At 44.6% G+C, this 17,437-nt stretch overlaps 1 protein-coding gene across 1 annotated transcript; it reads left to right on the top strand.

Annotated features, from left to right (window-relative positions):
• Positions 1-5,277: 5,277 nt before the first annotated feature.
• Positions 5,278-17,241, top strand: LOC130290313 (torsin-1B-like). Its single transcript, XM_056537753.1, has 5 exons — positions 5,278-5,565; positions 12,320-12,585; positions 12,773-12,948; positions 14,221-14,348; positions 16,389-17,241. The coding sequence occupies exons 1-5, from the start codon at positions 5,352-5,354 to the stop codon at positions 16,631-16,633; spliced, it is 1,029 nt and encodes a 342-aa protein (XP_056393728.1). The 5' UTR covers positions 5,278-5,351; the 3' UTR covers positions 16,634-17,241.
• Positions 17,242-17,437: the final 196 nt, after the last annotated feature.

Below are 17,437 nucleotides of genomic sequence, written 5' to 3'. Positions count from 1 at the left end.
TCTGAGGAGAGCCCAGACCATTGTTTTCTTTCCTTATATGCAGACTTCTGCTGGTGATGAGCCTCTCTGCTAGCTCACCTAGGATAAAGGTCTTGGGAAAAACACCCTTTCATTGCCCTAAAACCTGCCTCAGTGTCACAGTATATAGGCCTTAAAGGGGTACTCCGGTGAAAACCTGTTTTCTTTTAAATCAACTGGTGGCAGAAAGTTAAACATTTGTAAATGACTTCTATTAAAAAATCTTAATCCTTCCAGTACTTATTAGCTGCTGAATGCTACAGAGGAAATTCCTTTCTTTTTGGAACACTGATGACATCACGAACACAGTGCTCTCTGCTGACATCTCTGTCCATTTTAGCAACCATGCATAGGAAATGTATGCTAAGGGCAGCATGGTGGCTCTGTGGTTAGCACTGCTGCCTTGCAGTGCTGGGGACTTGGGTTCAAATCCCACAAAGGACAACAATAATTAAAGCATTATTATTATAATAACGTCAGCAGAGAGAACTGTGGTCGTGATGTCATCAGAGAGCATTCCAAAAAGAAAAGAATTTCCTCTGTAGTATTCAGCAGCTAATAAGTACAGGAAGGATTAAGATTTTTTAATAGAAGTAATTTACAAATATGTTTAACTTTCTGCCACCAGTTGATTTAAAAGAAAAAAAGGTTTTCACCGGAGTACCCCTTTAACGCACCAGGGTGTAAAATGGAAGAGGAGGGTCCCCTAACCTGCCTCCTTCTGCCAATTGCCAAGATACTGATGCAGCCATCAGTAAAAAAAAAAAAAACACCTAACACCAAAAATACTGATTTTTAATTAGATTGTATATCAGAAAAAAAAATGAAGAAAAAGCAATCAAAAAGTCCCAAAATGGTACCGATAAAAACTACAGATCACGGCACAAAAAATGGGCCTTCATACAGCCTTGTATACAGAAAAATAAATACGTTTATACTGTGTGCTGTAAGAATAAATAATTAAATAAATTTAAATAAATTTAATTAATTAAAACGAGCCCCATGTGACTATATCAGACGGTATAATAAATGTTGGGAAATTCTCGTATTTCACTGATCTCTAATATACGACTCTACGGATTTTTCACAACTACAACTTCCATCATGCCTCTGGCTGTCAGGGCTTGCTGGGTGTTGTAGTTCTGCAGCAGCCGGAGATCTACAGGATGGGGATTGTATTGTATTACAGGATGCTCGGACGTGCTGGATGAAAGTTCAGTGTCGCGGTATACGGTATTGTTTTGAGTCAATGTATAATCTATATGGAGGGCATCGTGCAGATGGGTATTACTATCGGGCAGTGTTTCCCAACCAGGGTGCCTCCAGCTGTTGCAAAACTACAACTCCCAGCATGCCCGGACAGCCGTTGGCTGTCCGGGCATGCTGGGAATTGTAGTTTTGCAAAAGCTTAAAGGGATACTCCGGTGGAAAACTTTTATTTTTTAAATCAACTGGTGCCAGAAAGTTAAACAGATTTGTAAATTACTTCTATAAAAAAAAAATCTTAATCCTTCCAGTACTTATTAGCTGCTGAATACAACAGAAGAAATTTTCTTTTTGGAACACAGAGCTCTCTACTGACATCATGACCACAGTGCTCTCTGCTGACATCTCTGTCCATTTTAGGAACTGTCCAGAGTAGGAGAACATCCCCATAGCAAACATATGCTGCTCTGGACAGTTCCTAAAATGGACAGAGATGTCAGCAGAGAGCACTGTGCTCGTGATGTCAGCAGAGAGCTCTGTGTTCCAAAAAGAAAAGAATCTACTCTGTAGTATTCAGCAGCTAATAAGTACTCGAAGGATTAAGATTTTTGAATAGAAGTCATTTACAAATCTGTTTAACTTTCTGGCACCAGTTGATTTAAAAAAAAAAAAAAAAAATTTCCACCGGAGCCTTAACCCCTTAAGGACACATGACGTACTGGAACGTCATGTGTCCACTCCCGATCTATAACGCGGGGCCACGGCGTGTCGGGCCCGGCCTCTAACAACGTCCGGGACCCGTGGCTAATAGCGCGCGGCATTGATCGCTGTGCCGCGCGCTATTAACCCTTTAGACGTGGCGTTCAAAGTTGAACGCCGCGTCTAAAGTGAAACCGAAAGTATGCCGGCTAGCTCAGTGGGCTGTTCGGGATAGCAGCGGCGGGAGGGCCCCTCCTCGCTGTCCGATCGCCGAATGACTGCTCAGTGCCTGAGATCCAGGCCTGAGGAGTCAAGAGGCAGAATCATTGATCACTGGTTTCTTATGAGAAACCAGTGATCAATGATGAAGATCAGTGTGCGCAGTGTTATAGGTCCCTATGGGATAACAATGATCAGTATAAGAGATCAGTGTGTGCAGTGTTCTAGGTCTCTATGGGAGCTATAACACTGCAAAAAAAAAGTGAATAAAGATCATTTAACCCCTCCCCTATTAAAAGTTTGAATCACCCCCCTTTTCCCAGAAAAAAAAAAAACACAGTGTAAATAAAAATAAACATATATAGTATCACCGCGTGGGGAAATGTCCGAATTATAAAAATATATCATTAATTAAACCGCTCGGTCAATGGCGTGCGCGCAAAAAAATTCCAAAGTCCAAAATAGTGCATTTTTGGTCACTTTTTATATCATGATCAATAAGTCCTATCAATGCAAAAATGGTACCACTAAAAACTTCAGATCACAGCGCAAAAAATGAGCCCTCATACCGCCCCATACACGGAAAAATAAAAAAGTTATAGGGGTCAGAAAATGACAATTTTAAACGTATTAATTTTCCTGCATGTAGTTATGATTTTTTCCAGAAGTTCGACAAAATCAAACCTATATAAGTAGGGGATCATTATAACCGTATGGACCTACAGAATAAATATCAGGTGTCATTTTTACCTTAAAATGTACTACGAAGAAACGGAAGCCCCCAAAAATTACAAAATGGCAGTTTTTTTTTCAATTTTGTCTCAATTATTTTTTTTTTCCGTTTCACCGTAGATTTTTGGGCACAATGACTGACGTCATACTATGGTATTGGTGGCGCAAAAAATAAGCCATAATATGGATTTTTAGGTGCAAAATTGAAAGAGTTATGATTTTTTAAAGGCAAGGAGCAAAAAACGAAAATGCAAAAACGGAAAAAACCCCGGTCCTTAAGGGGTTAAGGACCAAGGACGTATGAGTACGTCCTTGGTCCCGCTCCCGTGATATAACGCGGGGTCCCACGGTGACCCCGCATCATATCACGGCGGGCCCGGCGTCCTAGTGATGCCGGGAACCCGGCCGCTAATAGCGAGCGGCACTGATTGCGGTGCCGTGCGCTCAAAGCTGAGCCACGTGGCTAAAAGTGAAAGTAAAAACTGCCGCTTAGCTCAGTGGGCTGTTCAGGATAGCCGCGGCGAAATCGCGGCATCCCGAACAGCTTACAGGACAGCGGGAGGGCCCCTACCTGCCTCCTCGCTGTCCGATCGCCGAATGACTGCTCAGTGCCTGAGATCCAGGCATGAGGACAACTATATACACAGGGGGTCCTACCTACACGGGTGGAGGGCCACTATATACACAGGGGGGTCCTACCTACATGGGTGGAGGACAACTATATACACAGGGGGTCCTACCTACATGGGTGGAGGGCAACTATATACACGGGGGACCTAGCTACATGGGTGGAGGGCCACTATATACACGGGGGTCCTACCTACATGGGTGGAGGACAACTATATACACGGGGGTCTTACCTACATGGGTAGAGGGCAACTATATATACGGGGATCCTACCTACATGGGTGGAGGGCAACTATATATACGGGGGTCCTACCTACATGGGTGGAGGGCAACTATATACACAGGGGTCCTACCTACATGGGTGGAGGACAACTATATACACAGGGGGTCCTACCTACACGGGTGGAGGGCAACTATATACACAGGGGGTCCTACCTACACGGGTGGAGGGCCACTATATACACAGGGGGTCCTACCTACATGGGTGGAGGGCAACTATATACACAGGGGGTCCTACCTACACGGGTGGAGGAAAACTATATACACAGGGGGGGGTCCTACCTACATGGGTGGAGGACAACTATATACACGGGGGTCCTACCTACATGGGTGGAGGGCCACTATATACACAGGGGGGTCCTACCTACACGGGTGGAGGGCCACTATATACACAGGGGGTCCTACCTACATGGGTGGAGGACAACTATATACACGGGGGTCCTACCTACATGGGTGGAGGGCAACTATATACACAGGGGGTCCTACCTACATGGGTGGAGGGCAACTATATACACAGGGGGTCCTACCTACATGGGTAGAGGGCAACTATATACACAGGGGGTCCTACCTACATGGGTGGAGGACAACTATATACACAGGGGGTCCTACCTACAAGGGTGGAGGGCAACTATATACACAGGGGGGTCCTACCTACATGGGTGGAGGGCAACTATATACACGGGGGTCCTACCTACATGGGTGGAGGGCCACTATATACACAGGGGGGTCCTACCTACATGGGTAGAGGGCCACTATATACACAGGGGGTCCTACCTACATGGGTGGAGGGCAACTATATACACGGGGGTCCTACCTACATGGATGGAGGGCCACTATATACACAGGGGGGTCCTACCTACATGGGTAGAGGGCCACTATATACACAGGGGGTCCTACCTACATGGGTGGAGGGCAACTACTTACAGGGGTCCTACCTACATGGGTGTAGGACAACTATATACACAGGGGGTCCTACCTACATGGGTAGAGGGCCACTATATACACAGGGGGTCCTACCTACATGGGTGGAGGGCAACTACTTACAGGGGTCCTACCTACATGGGTGTAGGACAACTATATACACGGGGGTCCTACCTACATGGGTGGAGGACAACTATATACACGGGGGTCCTACCTACATGGGTGGAGGACAACTATATACACGGGGGTCCTACCTACAAGGGTGGAGGGCCACTATATACACGGGGGTCCTACCTACATGGGTGGAGGACAACTATATACACGGGGGTCCTACCTACATGGGTGGAGGGCAACTACTTACAGGGGTCCTACCTACATGGGTGGAGGGAGAAGAAGAGTTATATAAAAGTGACGATACTGATCCACAATCTTCTATAAATAAAATCCCCCAGAAATCCCCGCACACTTAGCGGAGTTTCATTTCTCAGTCATCACATGACACGTGTGGGCGTGGTAAAAGTATATAAAGTATAGTGGGCGTGGCTTCTGGACAATAGGAAAAGTCTCCCGCGCAGTTCGGCCAGAGAGGGCAGTGTGGGCCGCTCGGGAGCCCGTAGAACATCTGCGCCTGCGCGCCGCTCCTGTCAATTATGGCTCCTGTCAGGCGCTCCGGTCCTGGGACTTGGCTCTTCCTCCTTCCCCTGGCGGCTCCGCTCCTCCATGTTGCTCTGTCCGTGGAGCCCATCAGTATGGGCATCGCCATAGCTGCCGCCTCGGCCATCACAGGCTACATATCCTTCCCGGAGTTATACTGCGGGCGGCTGGTGGAGTGCTGCCGGGTGGAGGAGCCCCTGAATGGCACAGGTGAGGTAGGACCACAACTCCCAGCAGGCACTGCTGCAGGGGGTTCTACTGGGAGTTGTAGTCTCTGGTCATATGACCTGCTGCAGTGCTAGAGACTGGTCTGATGTGTATAGATATGATAGTGGTCTCCAAATTCTGTCTGCTGCTGCATAACTACAACTCCCAGCATGCCCTGACAGCTGTAGGCTGTCAGGGCATGCTGGGAATTGTAGTTTTGCAATAGAAGGTTGAGAAACACTAGTGCATAAAACAGTGATCTCCAAACTGGACTTCCAGCTGTTGCAAAACTACAACTCCCAGCATGCCCAGACAGCCGCAGGCTGTCTGGGCATGCTGGGAGTTGTAGTTTTGCAACAGCTGGAGGACCAAAGGTTAAAAAGTAATTACAGCTGTTCTCTTAATTATTTATCTTTTTATATTTTTATTCTTGTTATTGGACGTAAAGACCTAATTTGGATAACACCTTTTTAAAGGGGTTATCCAGGAAAAAACTTTTTATATATATATATATATATATATATATATATATATATATATATATATATATATATATATATTGATTGACTGGCTAAAGAAAGTTAAACAGATTTGTAAATTACTTCTATAAAAAAAAAAATCTTAATCCTTTCAGTACTTATGAGCTTCTGAAGTTAAGGTTGTTCTTTTCTGTCTAAGTGCTCTCTGATGACACCTGTCTCGGGAACCGCCCAGTTTAGAAGCAAATCCCCATAGCAAACCTCTTCTAAACTGGGCGGTTCCCGAGACAGGTGTCATCAGAGAGCACTTAGACAGAAAAGAACAACCTTAAATTCAGAAGCTCATAAGTACTGAAAGGATTAAGATTTTTTAATAAAAAAAAAAAAGTTTTTTCCTGGAATACCCCTTAAGGACGCAGCCCGTTATGACCTTGATATGTTGTAAAGCATGTATAACCAATAGGTTTTGCAATTGCTTTCATTAGAAAATTTTCAGTATTTCATACCAGTCCTGCTGTGTCCATGAGTCATCACCTATGTCATGGACACACTTCCTTGATTGACAGCTGTAAGTGCAGGAATCACAGCTGGTGGAAAAATCCTCCCACTGTCGGCTTGTGTCCCGCTACTGTCAGTGAGGACAAGCTGGGAGTTGTAGTTTTGCTAATGCTAGGGGAGGGGGTGTGTGAGCAGTCAGCATACTGAGGGAGGGGGCGGAGACCTGTACAGTGAGACCACGCCCCCTCCCTTTGAGAGGAATTCAGACTAGTTATACTAAAAGTGTAATAAAAAAAATAAATAAAGGAGCTAGACACATAAAAATTAGATGTACATGGTCAGGATTAGGTACTGAGTGATATATGTAAAAAAATTGTTGGATCTCACTAGAGATGAGCGAACGTACAGTAAATTCGATTCGTCACGAACTTCTCGGCTCGGCAGTTGATGACTTTTCCTGCATAAATTAGTTCAGCTTTCAGGTGCTCCCGTGGGCTGGAAAAGGTGGATACAGTCCTAGGAGACTCTTTCCTAGGACTGTATCCACCTTTTCCAGCCCACCGGAGCACCGGAAAGCTGAACTAATTTATGCAGGAAAAGTCATCAACTGCCGAGCCGAGAAGTTCGTGACGAATCGAATTTACTGTAAGTTCGCTCATCTCTAGATCTGACGGGTACGCTTAAAGGACCAGAGCATTTTTTGCACATCTGACCACTGTCACTTTAAGCATTAATAACTCTGGGATGCTTTTACTTATGAATTTGATTCCGAGATTATTTTTTCGTGACATATTCTACTTTAACATAGTGGTAAATTTTTGCAGAAACTTGCATCATTTCTTGGTGAAAAATTCCAAAATTTCATGAAAAATTTGAAATTTTTGCATTGTTCTAACTTTGAAGCTCTCTGCTAGTAAGGAAAATAGAAATTCCAAATAAATTATATATTGGTTCACATATACAATATGTCTACTTTATGTTTGCATCATAAAATTGATGAGTTTTTACTTTTGGAAGACACCAGAGGGCTTCAAAGTTCAGCAGCAATTTTCCAATTTTTCACAAAATGTTCAAAATCTGCATTTTCCAGGGGGCAGTTCAGTTTTGAAGTGGATTTGAAGTGTCTTCATATTAGAAATACCCCATAAATGACCCCATTATAAAAACTGCACCCCTCAAAGTATTCAAAATGACATTCAGTAAGTGTGTTAACCCTTTAGGGGTTTCACAGGAATAGCAGCAAAGTGAAGAAGAAAATTCAAAATCTCCATTTTTTTTTTTTTTTTTTTTTTTTACACTAACATGTTCTTGTAGACCCAGTTTTTGAATTTTTACAAGGGGTAAAGGAGATAAAACAAAACAAAATTTGTAACCGAATTTCTCTCGAGTAAGGAAATACCTCATATGTGTACGTCAGGTGTTCTGTGGGTGCACTGTGGGCTCAGAAGGGAAGGAGTGACAATGGTATTTTGGAGTGAGTTTTTCTGAAATGGCTTTTGGGGGGCATGTCGCATTTATGAAGCCCCTATGGTGCCAGAACAGCAAAAAAAAAATGTACATGGTACAATATTTGGGAAACTAAACCCCTCAAGGAACATATCAAGGGGTCCAGTGAGCTTTAACACCCCACAGGTGTTTGACGACCTTTCGTTAAAGTTGGATGTGTAAATTTTAAAATGCTGGTTTTTTTTTTTTCTCCAACTTTTAAACTTTTACAAGGGGCAATAGGAGAAAATGCCCCCCAAAATGTGTAACCCCATCTCTTCTGAGTATGGAAATACCCCATGTGTGGTTGTCAAGTGCTCTGCTGCTGCACTACAATGCTCAGAACAGAAGGAGTCACATTTGGATTTTGGAAAGCAAATTTTGCTGAAATGGTGTTTTTTTTCACTAATGCTGGAGTTACCCCAAATTTTTGATTTTCACAAAGGGTAATAGGAGAGAGACCCCCAAAATGTTTAACCACTATTTCTTCTGAGTATGGAAATACCCTATATGTGGATGTAAAGTGCTCTGCGGGCGCACTACAATGCTCAGAAGAGAAGGAGCGCCATTGAGCTTTTGGAGAGAGAATTTGGTTGGAATAGAAGTCGGGGGCCATATGCGTTTACAAAGCCCCCATGATGCCAGAACAGTGGACCCCCCACACACACACACGTGACCCCATTTTGGAAACTACACCCCTCACAGAATTTAATAAGGGGTGCAGTGAGCATTTACACCCCACTGGCGTTTGACAGATCTTTGGAACAGGGGGCTGTGCAAATAAAAAATAATCTTTTTCATTTCCACGGACCACTGTTCCAAAAATCTGTCAGAAACCTGTGGGGGTGTAAATGCTCACTGCACCCCTTATTAAATTCTGTGAGGGGTGTAGTTTCCAAAATGGGTTCACATGTGGGGGGTCCACTGTTCTGGCACCACGGGGGGGCTTTGTAAACACACGTGGCCTTCAATTCCGGACACATTCTCTCTTCAAAAGCCCAATGGCGCTCATTATCTTCTGAGCATTGTAGTTCGCCCGCAGAGCACTTTACATCCACATATGGGATATGTTCTGACTCAGAAGAAATGGGGCTAGAAATTTTGGGGGTCTTTTTTTTTCCTTTTACCAATTGTGAAAATTAAAAGTATGGGCCAACACCAGCATGTTGGTGTAAACATTTTATTAATTTTTTTTAATTTTTTTTATACAATAACATGCTGGTGTAGACACCATCTTTACCTTTTCATAAGATGTAAAAGGAGAATTTTGCTTCTGCCACCAAAATACCCTATGTCAGTGTTTCCCAAACAGGGTGTCAAGGAATGCTGTGAGTTTTGCAACAGCTGGATACAGTCAGTGGCTGTCCGGAAATGCTGGAAGTTGTTGATTTTCAACAGCTGGAGGCTCCTTTTTGGAAACACTGCCGTGCGAGACGTTTTTTTATTTGGGGGGGGGGGGGGGCGACAGTGTAAGGGGGGGTGGTGTATGTATAATGTAGTGTAGGGTTTTTAGGGTACATTCACACAAGCGGGGGTTCATAGCGAGTTTCCTGCTGGGAGCTTGAGCTGTGGTGGAGAATTTGCTGCATCTCAAGCTTGCAGCAGAAAACTCGCTGTAAACCCCCGCCCGCGTGAATGTACCCTGTACATTCACAAAGGGGGGCTTGGGGTTTGCATGGGATGTCTGCTTTGACGGGAGAATGTAACGGCGAAAATAGGGCATGCACTATTACTTCCGTTCTTTCTCCCATCACAAAATAACGTCCGTTATTAATAACGGGCTATGACGGGTTAAAACAGATAATGTAAATATCCCATAGACTATAATGGGATTTTGTAACGGCCGTATGGGATTTTTTTTTAACGGCCGATCATAACAGAACTTTAAAACGGATGAATTTTATAATGAGAAAGGAGCCTCAGCTGTGAAAAGTTAGGAAGAAACTTCCCACGTGAGATGTGAGGGCAAGCAAAGGAACGCCCCCTCCTACTCGGTGAACTGCATGTAGTGTGAGCAACATAAACAAGAGAATTAGCAGCCATAAAAGGATGAAAACTAGGATTTAAGCACAGGATCAGACAGGATCAGAATAAGCTCTGAGCTATTCATTCATTTATTTACGTATGTATTATTATTTACTTATTCCCATGACAAGTACGGTTAGAGAACCCCCTTTAAGCCTCATGATGTAACCCAAATGTTCCTGTTCACTGATGGTTCTTGAATATTCTGAGGAAATGAAACTTTATTGTTCAGTGATCGACATAAATATGGGAACCCCCTTCAGGGTGTCTTCACATGTACTGTATACTGTATATTTGATGCTGCATATTTAGAGGGGTATTCCGGGCCAAAACCTTTTTTTTTATATATCAACTGGCTCCGGAAAGCTAAACAGATTTGTAAATTACTTCTATTAAAAAATCTTAATCCTTCCAATAGTTATTAGCTTCTGAAGTTGAGTTGTTGTTTTCTGTCTAACTGCTCTCTGATGACTCACGTCCAGATCCTGGACATCATATCCCCTATCTAGAGACATCATGCCCCCTCCATTCATGCTTATGGTAGGGGGTGTGGAGACTGTGGTTGCTCACCATGCCCCCTCCCTTAGACATAAATGAAGGGGGTGTGGTATGATGTCATTGCCGCCAGAACCCAGCTTTCTGAACAAAAATGTTCAGAATGGTGGGGTGTCGCAGAATCCTTTGGATAGGGGATAAGATGTCCAGGGACAGAGTACCAGTGCTGTGGAGTCAGTCGAGGAGTCTGAGTTGGACAAAATTTTGGGTACCTGGAGTCTGAGTCGGCAAACAATGCACCGACTCCTACTAAATTTAGATTGGAATTAAAAAACGCAAGTTTAAATGTCCCAATTCGCTAAAAGTTATAATTAATGACTTCTCTACTGTAAGAATAAAGACCAATGCATGCAGTGCCTCACGTAACCGCAAAACGAACACGTTAAGTGACCGTGAAGAAGCTTTTCATGTGCTTCACTATATGGCACGCAACGCACAATTAGGAGCGGTAATACTTATACTTTCCATAGTGTTGTGTTCTGCTGTTACAGGGAACCCATGGGTAACCTAGCCTCTCACTGATAAGGGATTAAGTAAATATGTTTTTTTGCAGGACTAGAGACACTTGTATAAGTGAAGGGAATGGAGGGTCAATAGTTCAAGACTGAAGCTGTAAACCATTGGAAAAACTGCTGCCATTCAGCTAAGGCTATAAAAACTTGTAAACTCCAATTGTTAGCTTAAAGGAGTAGTCCAGTGGTTAACAACTTATCCCCTATCCTAAGGATAGGGGATAAGTTTGAGATCGCGGGGGGTCCGACCGCTGGGGCCCCCCGCGATCTCCTGTACGGAGCCCCGACAGCCCACGGGAAGGGGGCGTGTCGACCTCCGCACGAAGCGGCGGCCGACACGCCCCCTCAATACAACTCTATGGCAGAGCCGAAGCGCTGCCTTCGGCAATCTCCGGCTCTGCCATTTAGATGTATTGAGGGGGCGTGTTAGCCGCCGCTTCGTGCGGGGGTCGACACCCGCTATCTGGCCGGAGAGCCGGGGCCCCGTACAGAGAGATCGCAGGGGGCCCCAGCGGTCGGACTCCCCGCGATCTCAAACTTATCCCCTATCCTTAGGATAGGGGATAAGTTTTTCACCACTGGACTACCCCTTTAAACTTTAAACATGACTATGGGATTCTACTAGGGAAATCATGTTGCATAATATATGGCCCTTCCTGGATCCTCCCACTGCCCTATCTTCAGCAGCAGATCAGCACACAAAAAGGAAAAGGCAGCAGCTTCTGCCCAACGACCTCTCTCTGCTTAGAGCTTAGAAGAACTTGGTGGAACAGCTTCTTGGATTCAACTGTAAGTGTTTATAAATACATTCGCATATTAATACAGAGGAGTCAGAGTAGGGGAGTTGAAAGTACAAAAAACTGCGGAGTCGGAACATTTATCTACCGACTCCACAACCCTGCAGAGTACCCCTTTAAAGGGATTCTCCAGGATTACAAAATATAGAGATGGTCTCTTTCAGACACAGTACCACCCCTGGGTGTGTGCGGTATTACAGCTTGACTCTATTTACTTCAGTGCAACTGAGATGCGATACAGCACACAACCTGAGGACAAGAGTGGCGCTGTTTTTTGAAGAGCGCAGCTACATTATTTTCTAATCTTGGATAACCCCTTTAACGCAATGTGAAACCAGCTTGATGATTTCAGCTCTGAAGCCTGTAGAATTGTGAACAGACTATAAGGTTTCTCTTGGCCTCTTAGCCCTACAGAACGACTTGAAGGAGAAGCTTTTTGGGCAGCACCTGGCACAGGAAGTCATCTACAGGGCCCTGATGGGATTCATGAGCAATGACAACCCCAAGAAGCCCCTGGCATTATCCCTGCACGGCTGGACCGGCACCGGCAAGAATTTCGTTAGCAAAATTATTGTGGAGAATCTTTATCCGGCGGGAATGAAAAGTAAATTCGTCCACCTCTTCGTGTCTACAGTGCACTTCCCCCACAACAACCTCCTCTCTCTATACAAGGTACGACCGTGCTGCCATTCACAATTCACCATGGTGCCCTAAAAATGCCTGTATGTCATGTGAGCATTGTCACTTGTTTGGGGTCATCCAGTCTAGTAAATTCCAGTGGTGTGTTATGTAGTGGTGGTATATTTGGGCGGTGTCCCTTTAGTCTTATATACAGTGTGGTGTTTTCTTCCTACCTCAGGACCAGCTACAGTCATGGATACGAGGAAATACCAGTCGCTGTGCCCGCTCCATCTTTATATTCGATGAAATGGACAAACTCCACCCCGGTCTTATTGACTCCATCAAGCCGTTCCTGGACTACTATGAGAATCTTGATGGGGTGTCGTACCGCAAAGCCCTCTTCATATTCCTCAGGTACCCAGCTCCTTTGCAACATGGAGTTTCCATAAAAACAGCGACTACCTTTTTCCTACTTCCGTTCCTCTAAGCCAGTGTTTACCAACCAAGGTGCATCCAGCTGTTGCAAAACTACAACTCCCATCAAGCCTGGACACCTCTGTGCTCTCTCCTGTCTGATGGCACTCCTCTGCGCTCTTTCCTGTCTGATGGCACTCCTCTGCGCTCTCTCCTTTCTGATGGCACTCCTCTGTGCTCTCGCCTGTCTGATGGCACTCCTCTGCGCTCTTCTCTCCTGTCTGATGGCACTCCTCTGCGCTCTTCTCTCCTGTCTGATGGCACTCCTCTGTGCTCTCTCCTGTCTGATGGCACTCCTCTGTGCTCTCTCCTGTCTGATGGCACTCCTCTGCGCTCTCTCCTGTCTGATGGCACTCCTCTGCACTCTCCCCTGTCTGATGGCACTCCTCTGCGCTCTTCTCTCCTGTCTGATGGCACTCCTCTGCGCTCTTCTCTCCTGTCTGACGGCGCTCCTCTGCGCTCTCGCCTGTCTGATGGCGCTCCTCTGCGCTCTCGCCTGTCTGATATCAGGAGAGAGCGCAGAGGAGCGCCATCAGACAGGAGAGAGCGCAGAGGAGTGCTAGCTCACCCTCACGTACTGGACTTTGTATATGCCTGGGCTTCAAGCCATGATTTTATAAGCTGTGATTTCTATAAAAAAGGACTTTTTTTAATTTTTTTTTAAGCCATAAAACTAATCCAGGCTTGCTGCGTTGTTTTAGTTTTGCAACAGTTAAAAGCACACTGGTTGGGAATGATCAGTATGATTATTGAAATACTAAATATATATAATGTGTTTTCAAAACTGGTGCCAGAAAGTTATACAGATTTGTAAATTACTTCTATATAAAAAATCTTAATCCTTTCAGTACTTATCAGCTGCTGTATGCTCCACAGAAAGTTGTGTAGTTCTTTCCAGTCTGACCACTGTGCTCTCTGCTGACACCTCTGTCCATGTCAGCAACTGTCCAGAGAAGGAGAGGTTTGCTATGGAGATTTGCTCCTACTCTGGACCTATTCCTGACATGGACAGAGTGGTCTCTAACTTTTGGCTTTCCAGCTGTTGCAAAACTACAACTCCCAGCATGCCCGGACAGCCGTCGGCTGTCCAGGCATGCTGGTAGTTGTAGTTTTGCAACAACTGGAGGCACCCTGGTTGGAAAACACCGTTGGAGGCTTCAGGGGCATGCTGGGAGTATTCTACAGGGTCTAATCCATGTGATTTTCCTTCAGCAACGCTGGCGGTGATCTGATCAATAGAAGGATGCTGGAGTTGTGGAATGAGGGGAGGAAGAGAGAGGATCTAGAGCTGAGGGATGTGGAGAACGTGCTGTCTGTCGGCCTGTTCAACAACAAGAACAGTAAGTGATGGAGCTTCTCGGATACATCCACATCACATGGGTTGCCACAAGATATTGTCTTAAAGGGGTATTCCAGGCAAAAACTTTTTTTTTTTTTTTATATATCAACTGGCTCCAGAAAATTAAACAGATTTGTAAATTACTTCTATTAAAAAATCTTCATGTCACGTCCCGGGAGCTGTGCATGATGGGAGAATATCCCCATAGGAACTGCACAGCTCCCGGGACGTGAGTCATCAGAGAGCAGTTAGACAGAAAACAGCAACTCAACTTCAGAAGCTAATAACTATTGCAAGGATTAAGATTTTTTAATCGAAGTCATTTACAAATATGTTTAACTTTCCGGAGCCAGTTGATATATAAAAAAAATAAAAATTAATTTGGCCTGGAATACCCCTTTAATCGTAATGTCTTGTAGTATAAAACTAATGCATAGTGTTCCTAAGGATTTAAAGGGGAACAGCAGTGGAAAAAAATGTTTGCCAAAAAGTTATATAGATTTGTAAATTACATTTCTGGAGAATAATAACATTACAGGTTATGGATAGAGATGAGCGAATTTACAGTAAATTCGATTCGTCACGAACTTCTCGGCTCAGCAGTTGATGCCTTTTCCTGCATAAATTAGTTCAGCTTTCAGGTGCTCCCGTGGGCTGGAAAAGGTGGATACAGTCCTAGGAGGCTCTTTCCTAGGAATGTATCCACCTTTTCCAGCCCACCGGTGCACCAGAAAGCTGAACTAATTTATGCAGGATAAGTCATCAACTGCCGAGCCGAGAAGTTCGTGACGAATCGAATTTACTGTAAATTCGCTCATCTCTAGTTATGGATATTAGATTTATAGGGTCAGAAAGTTGATCCAGGGATTTATTCTGATGCCATATTTGGAGTCGGTAAGGAATTTTTTCCCCCCCTAGTATGGGGCAATTGGCATCAACTTCATTTTTTTTTTTTACTTCTGAATCAACACATGAAGAACAAAATAAGGTTATAGGTTGAACTTGATGGACTCTGGTCCCTTTTTTTTTTTTCAACCTTAAAGGGGTACTCCGCTGCCCTGTGTCGGAAGCTCCGCTCCCTAGCGTCCGCAAGTTTATTGTTCCGGACACTGTGTGCGGGCTTCCGCGTTCAGGGCTGCCCCTCGTGACATCACGCCCGCCCCCTTAACTTCTGTTTAACAATCTGTTTAACTGTTTACAAATCTGTTTAATTTTCTGGAGCCAGTTGATATATATATATATGCAAGCAGCACTCACGAATGGGAATGGATGCAGTGGGTGCAGGCTGTGGATGGGCCCTGGTCCTCGAGCCCCAATTAGATACAGCAACCAAGTAGACGCAGCAGCACTCCAGCGTAGTGAGAATAGTGACTTTTATTTATCACCAAGATGCAATAGCGACGTTTCAAGCCTTATTTATATATTATTAAAAAAAAAAAAATTCCTGGATAACCCCTTTAAGTAACATCATCATCTCCATGGTACCAGTTATCGGCTGCCATAATATCCCCATCTAATAGGTCAGCTCTCTTGTAGACCGTGGCATGCAGAGGGTTAAGCATAATGTACACACTATGTAGTGCAGTGTTTCCCAACCAGGGTGCCTCCAGCAGTTGCAATCATTATACAAGATTGTAGATGTGCACCATGTCTGTTTTCTACTTGAGTACAGATTTGTAAATTACTTCTATAAAAAAATCCTAATCCTTTCAGTGCTTATGAGCTTCTGAAGTTAAGGTTGTTCTTTTCTGTCTAAGTCCTCTCTGATGACACGTGTCTCGGGAGCAGCCCAGTTTAGAAGCAAATCCCCATAGCAAACCTCTTCTAAACTGGGCGATTCCCGACACAGGTGTCATCAGAGAGCACTTAGACAGAAAAGAACAACTCAACTTCAGAAGCTCATAAGTACCGAAAGGATTAAGATTTTTTTAATAGAAATAATTTACAAATCTGTTTAACTTTCTGGAGCCAGTTGATATATATAAAAAAAAAGTTTTTTCCTGGAATACCCTTTAATAGCGCTTTTTTTTTTCTTGCCCAGATGGCTTCTGGCACAGCGCCCTCATCGAGAAGAACCTGATCGATTACTTTGTTCCTTTCCTGCCGCTGGAGTTCAGTCACGTGAAGAAATGCGTCTTGGCCGAGCTCAGACACAGGGACTTGGAAGAGGATGAAGAGTTGGCGTCTCGGGTAGCTAAGGAGATGACGTATTCCCCGAAGGAACAAAAGTTATTTTCTGATAAAGGATGCAAAACCGTGGCGGCCAAACTGAGCCTCCATCTTTAGCCGCGCCATCACGGTGCCACCATAAACTGTGCAGACAGTACCCCCCCGTGTCTCTGTTCCGTTATCTTAAGGCCCTGTGCACACGCGCAGTATTTAAAGCTGTGTTCAGTCATTTTAGTTTAGATTGAAATCTGCAGCATCAAATCTGCTGTGTGTGAATACTCCCTAAGACAGGAACGGAGAACCTTTTTATTCACATTGAATGACTGTTACATTTTGTATCTACAGATCTCAGGGAAACACTACATTTGCCTTTTGATATAATAATTTTAGCGTATTTTATCCTTTTTGTTCTTCTGTGGTTTAGTAAGTTGCACTTGTCTCTCAGCGGCGATCCATGAATTAAAGCAGGGTCGGCCCGTGGCCTTTTGGGACTGGCAGCAGAAGGATTCTTGTATCCAGGTGAACGCACTAAAGGGGGGGTCTAACTGCCAGTACCATTAAGCTGTGTAGTGATCATTGGCTGACTTTTTTAAAGGTTTAGGGACTGATAATAGACAAATGTCCCCAGTACCTAATCCTGATCTATGGGAGAGCCGAAGATCGCCGAACGGCTCAGCCATAGAGGTATATGGAGGAGGCATGGCGGCCCCCGCTTTGGGTGGAGGTTGTGACGCGCCGCTATGGAAGAGAGGGGGATCCAAACAGGAGATGAGGGTAGGCGGCCAGCAGTCGCGCGATTTGTGTCTGCAGAAAGAATGAACCCGTCCATTCTTTCTGCAGACTCCATGTAGAATGCCTAGCAGTCTATTAGACACCGCTTTACCGCGAGGTCCTAGCATCGGCATATTATGCCAGCGCCCA

The sequence above is a fragment of the Hyla sarda genome, chromosome 9, assembly GCF_029499605.1.
Source record: "Hyla sarda isolate aHylSar1 chromosome 9, aHylSar1.hap1, whole genome shotgun sequence".
NCBI lineage: Eukaryota > Metazoa > Chordata > Amphibia > Anura > Hylidae > Hyla > Hyla sarda.
Note: the sequence above shows the minus strand (reverse complement) of the source record. Positions and strands in the feature narration are given on the sequence as shown.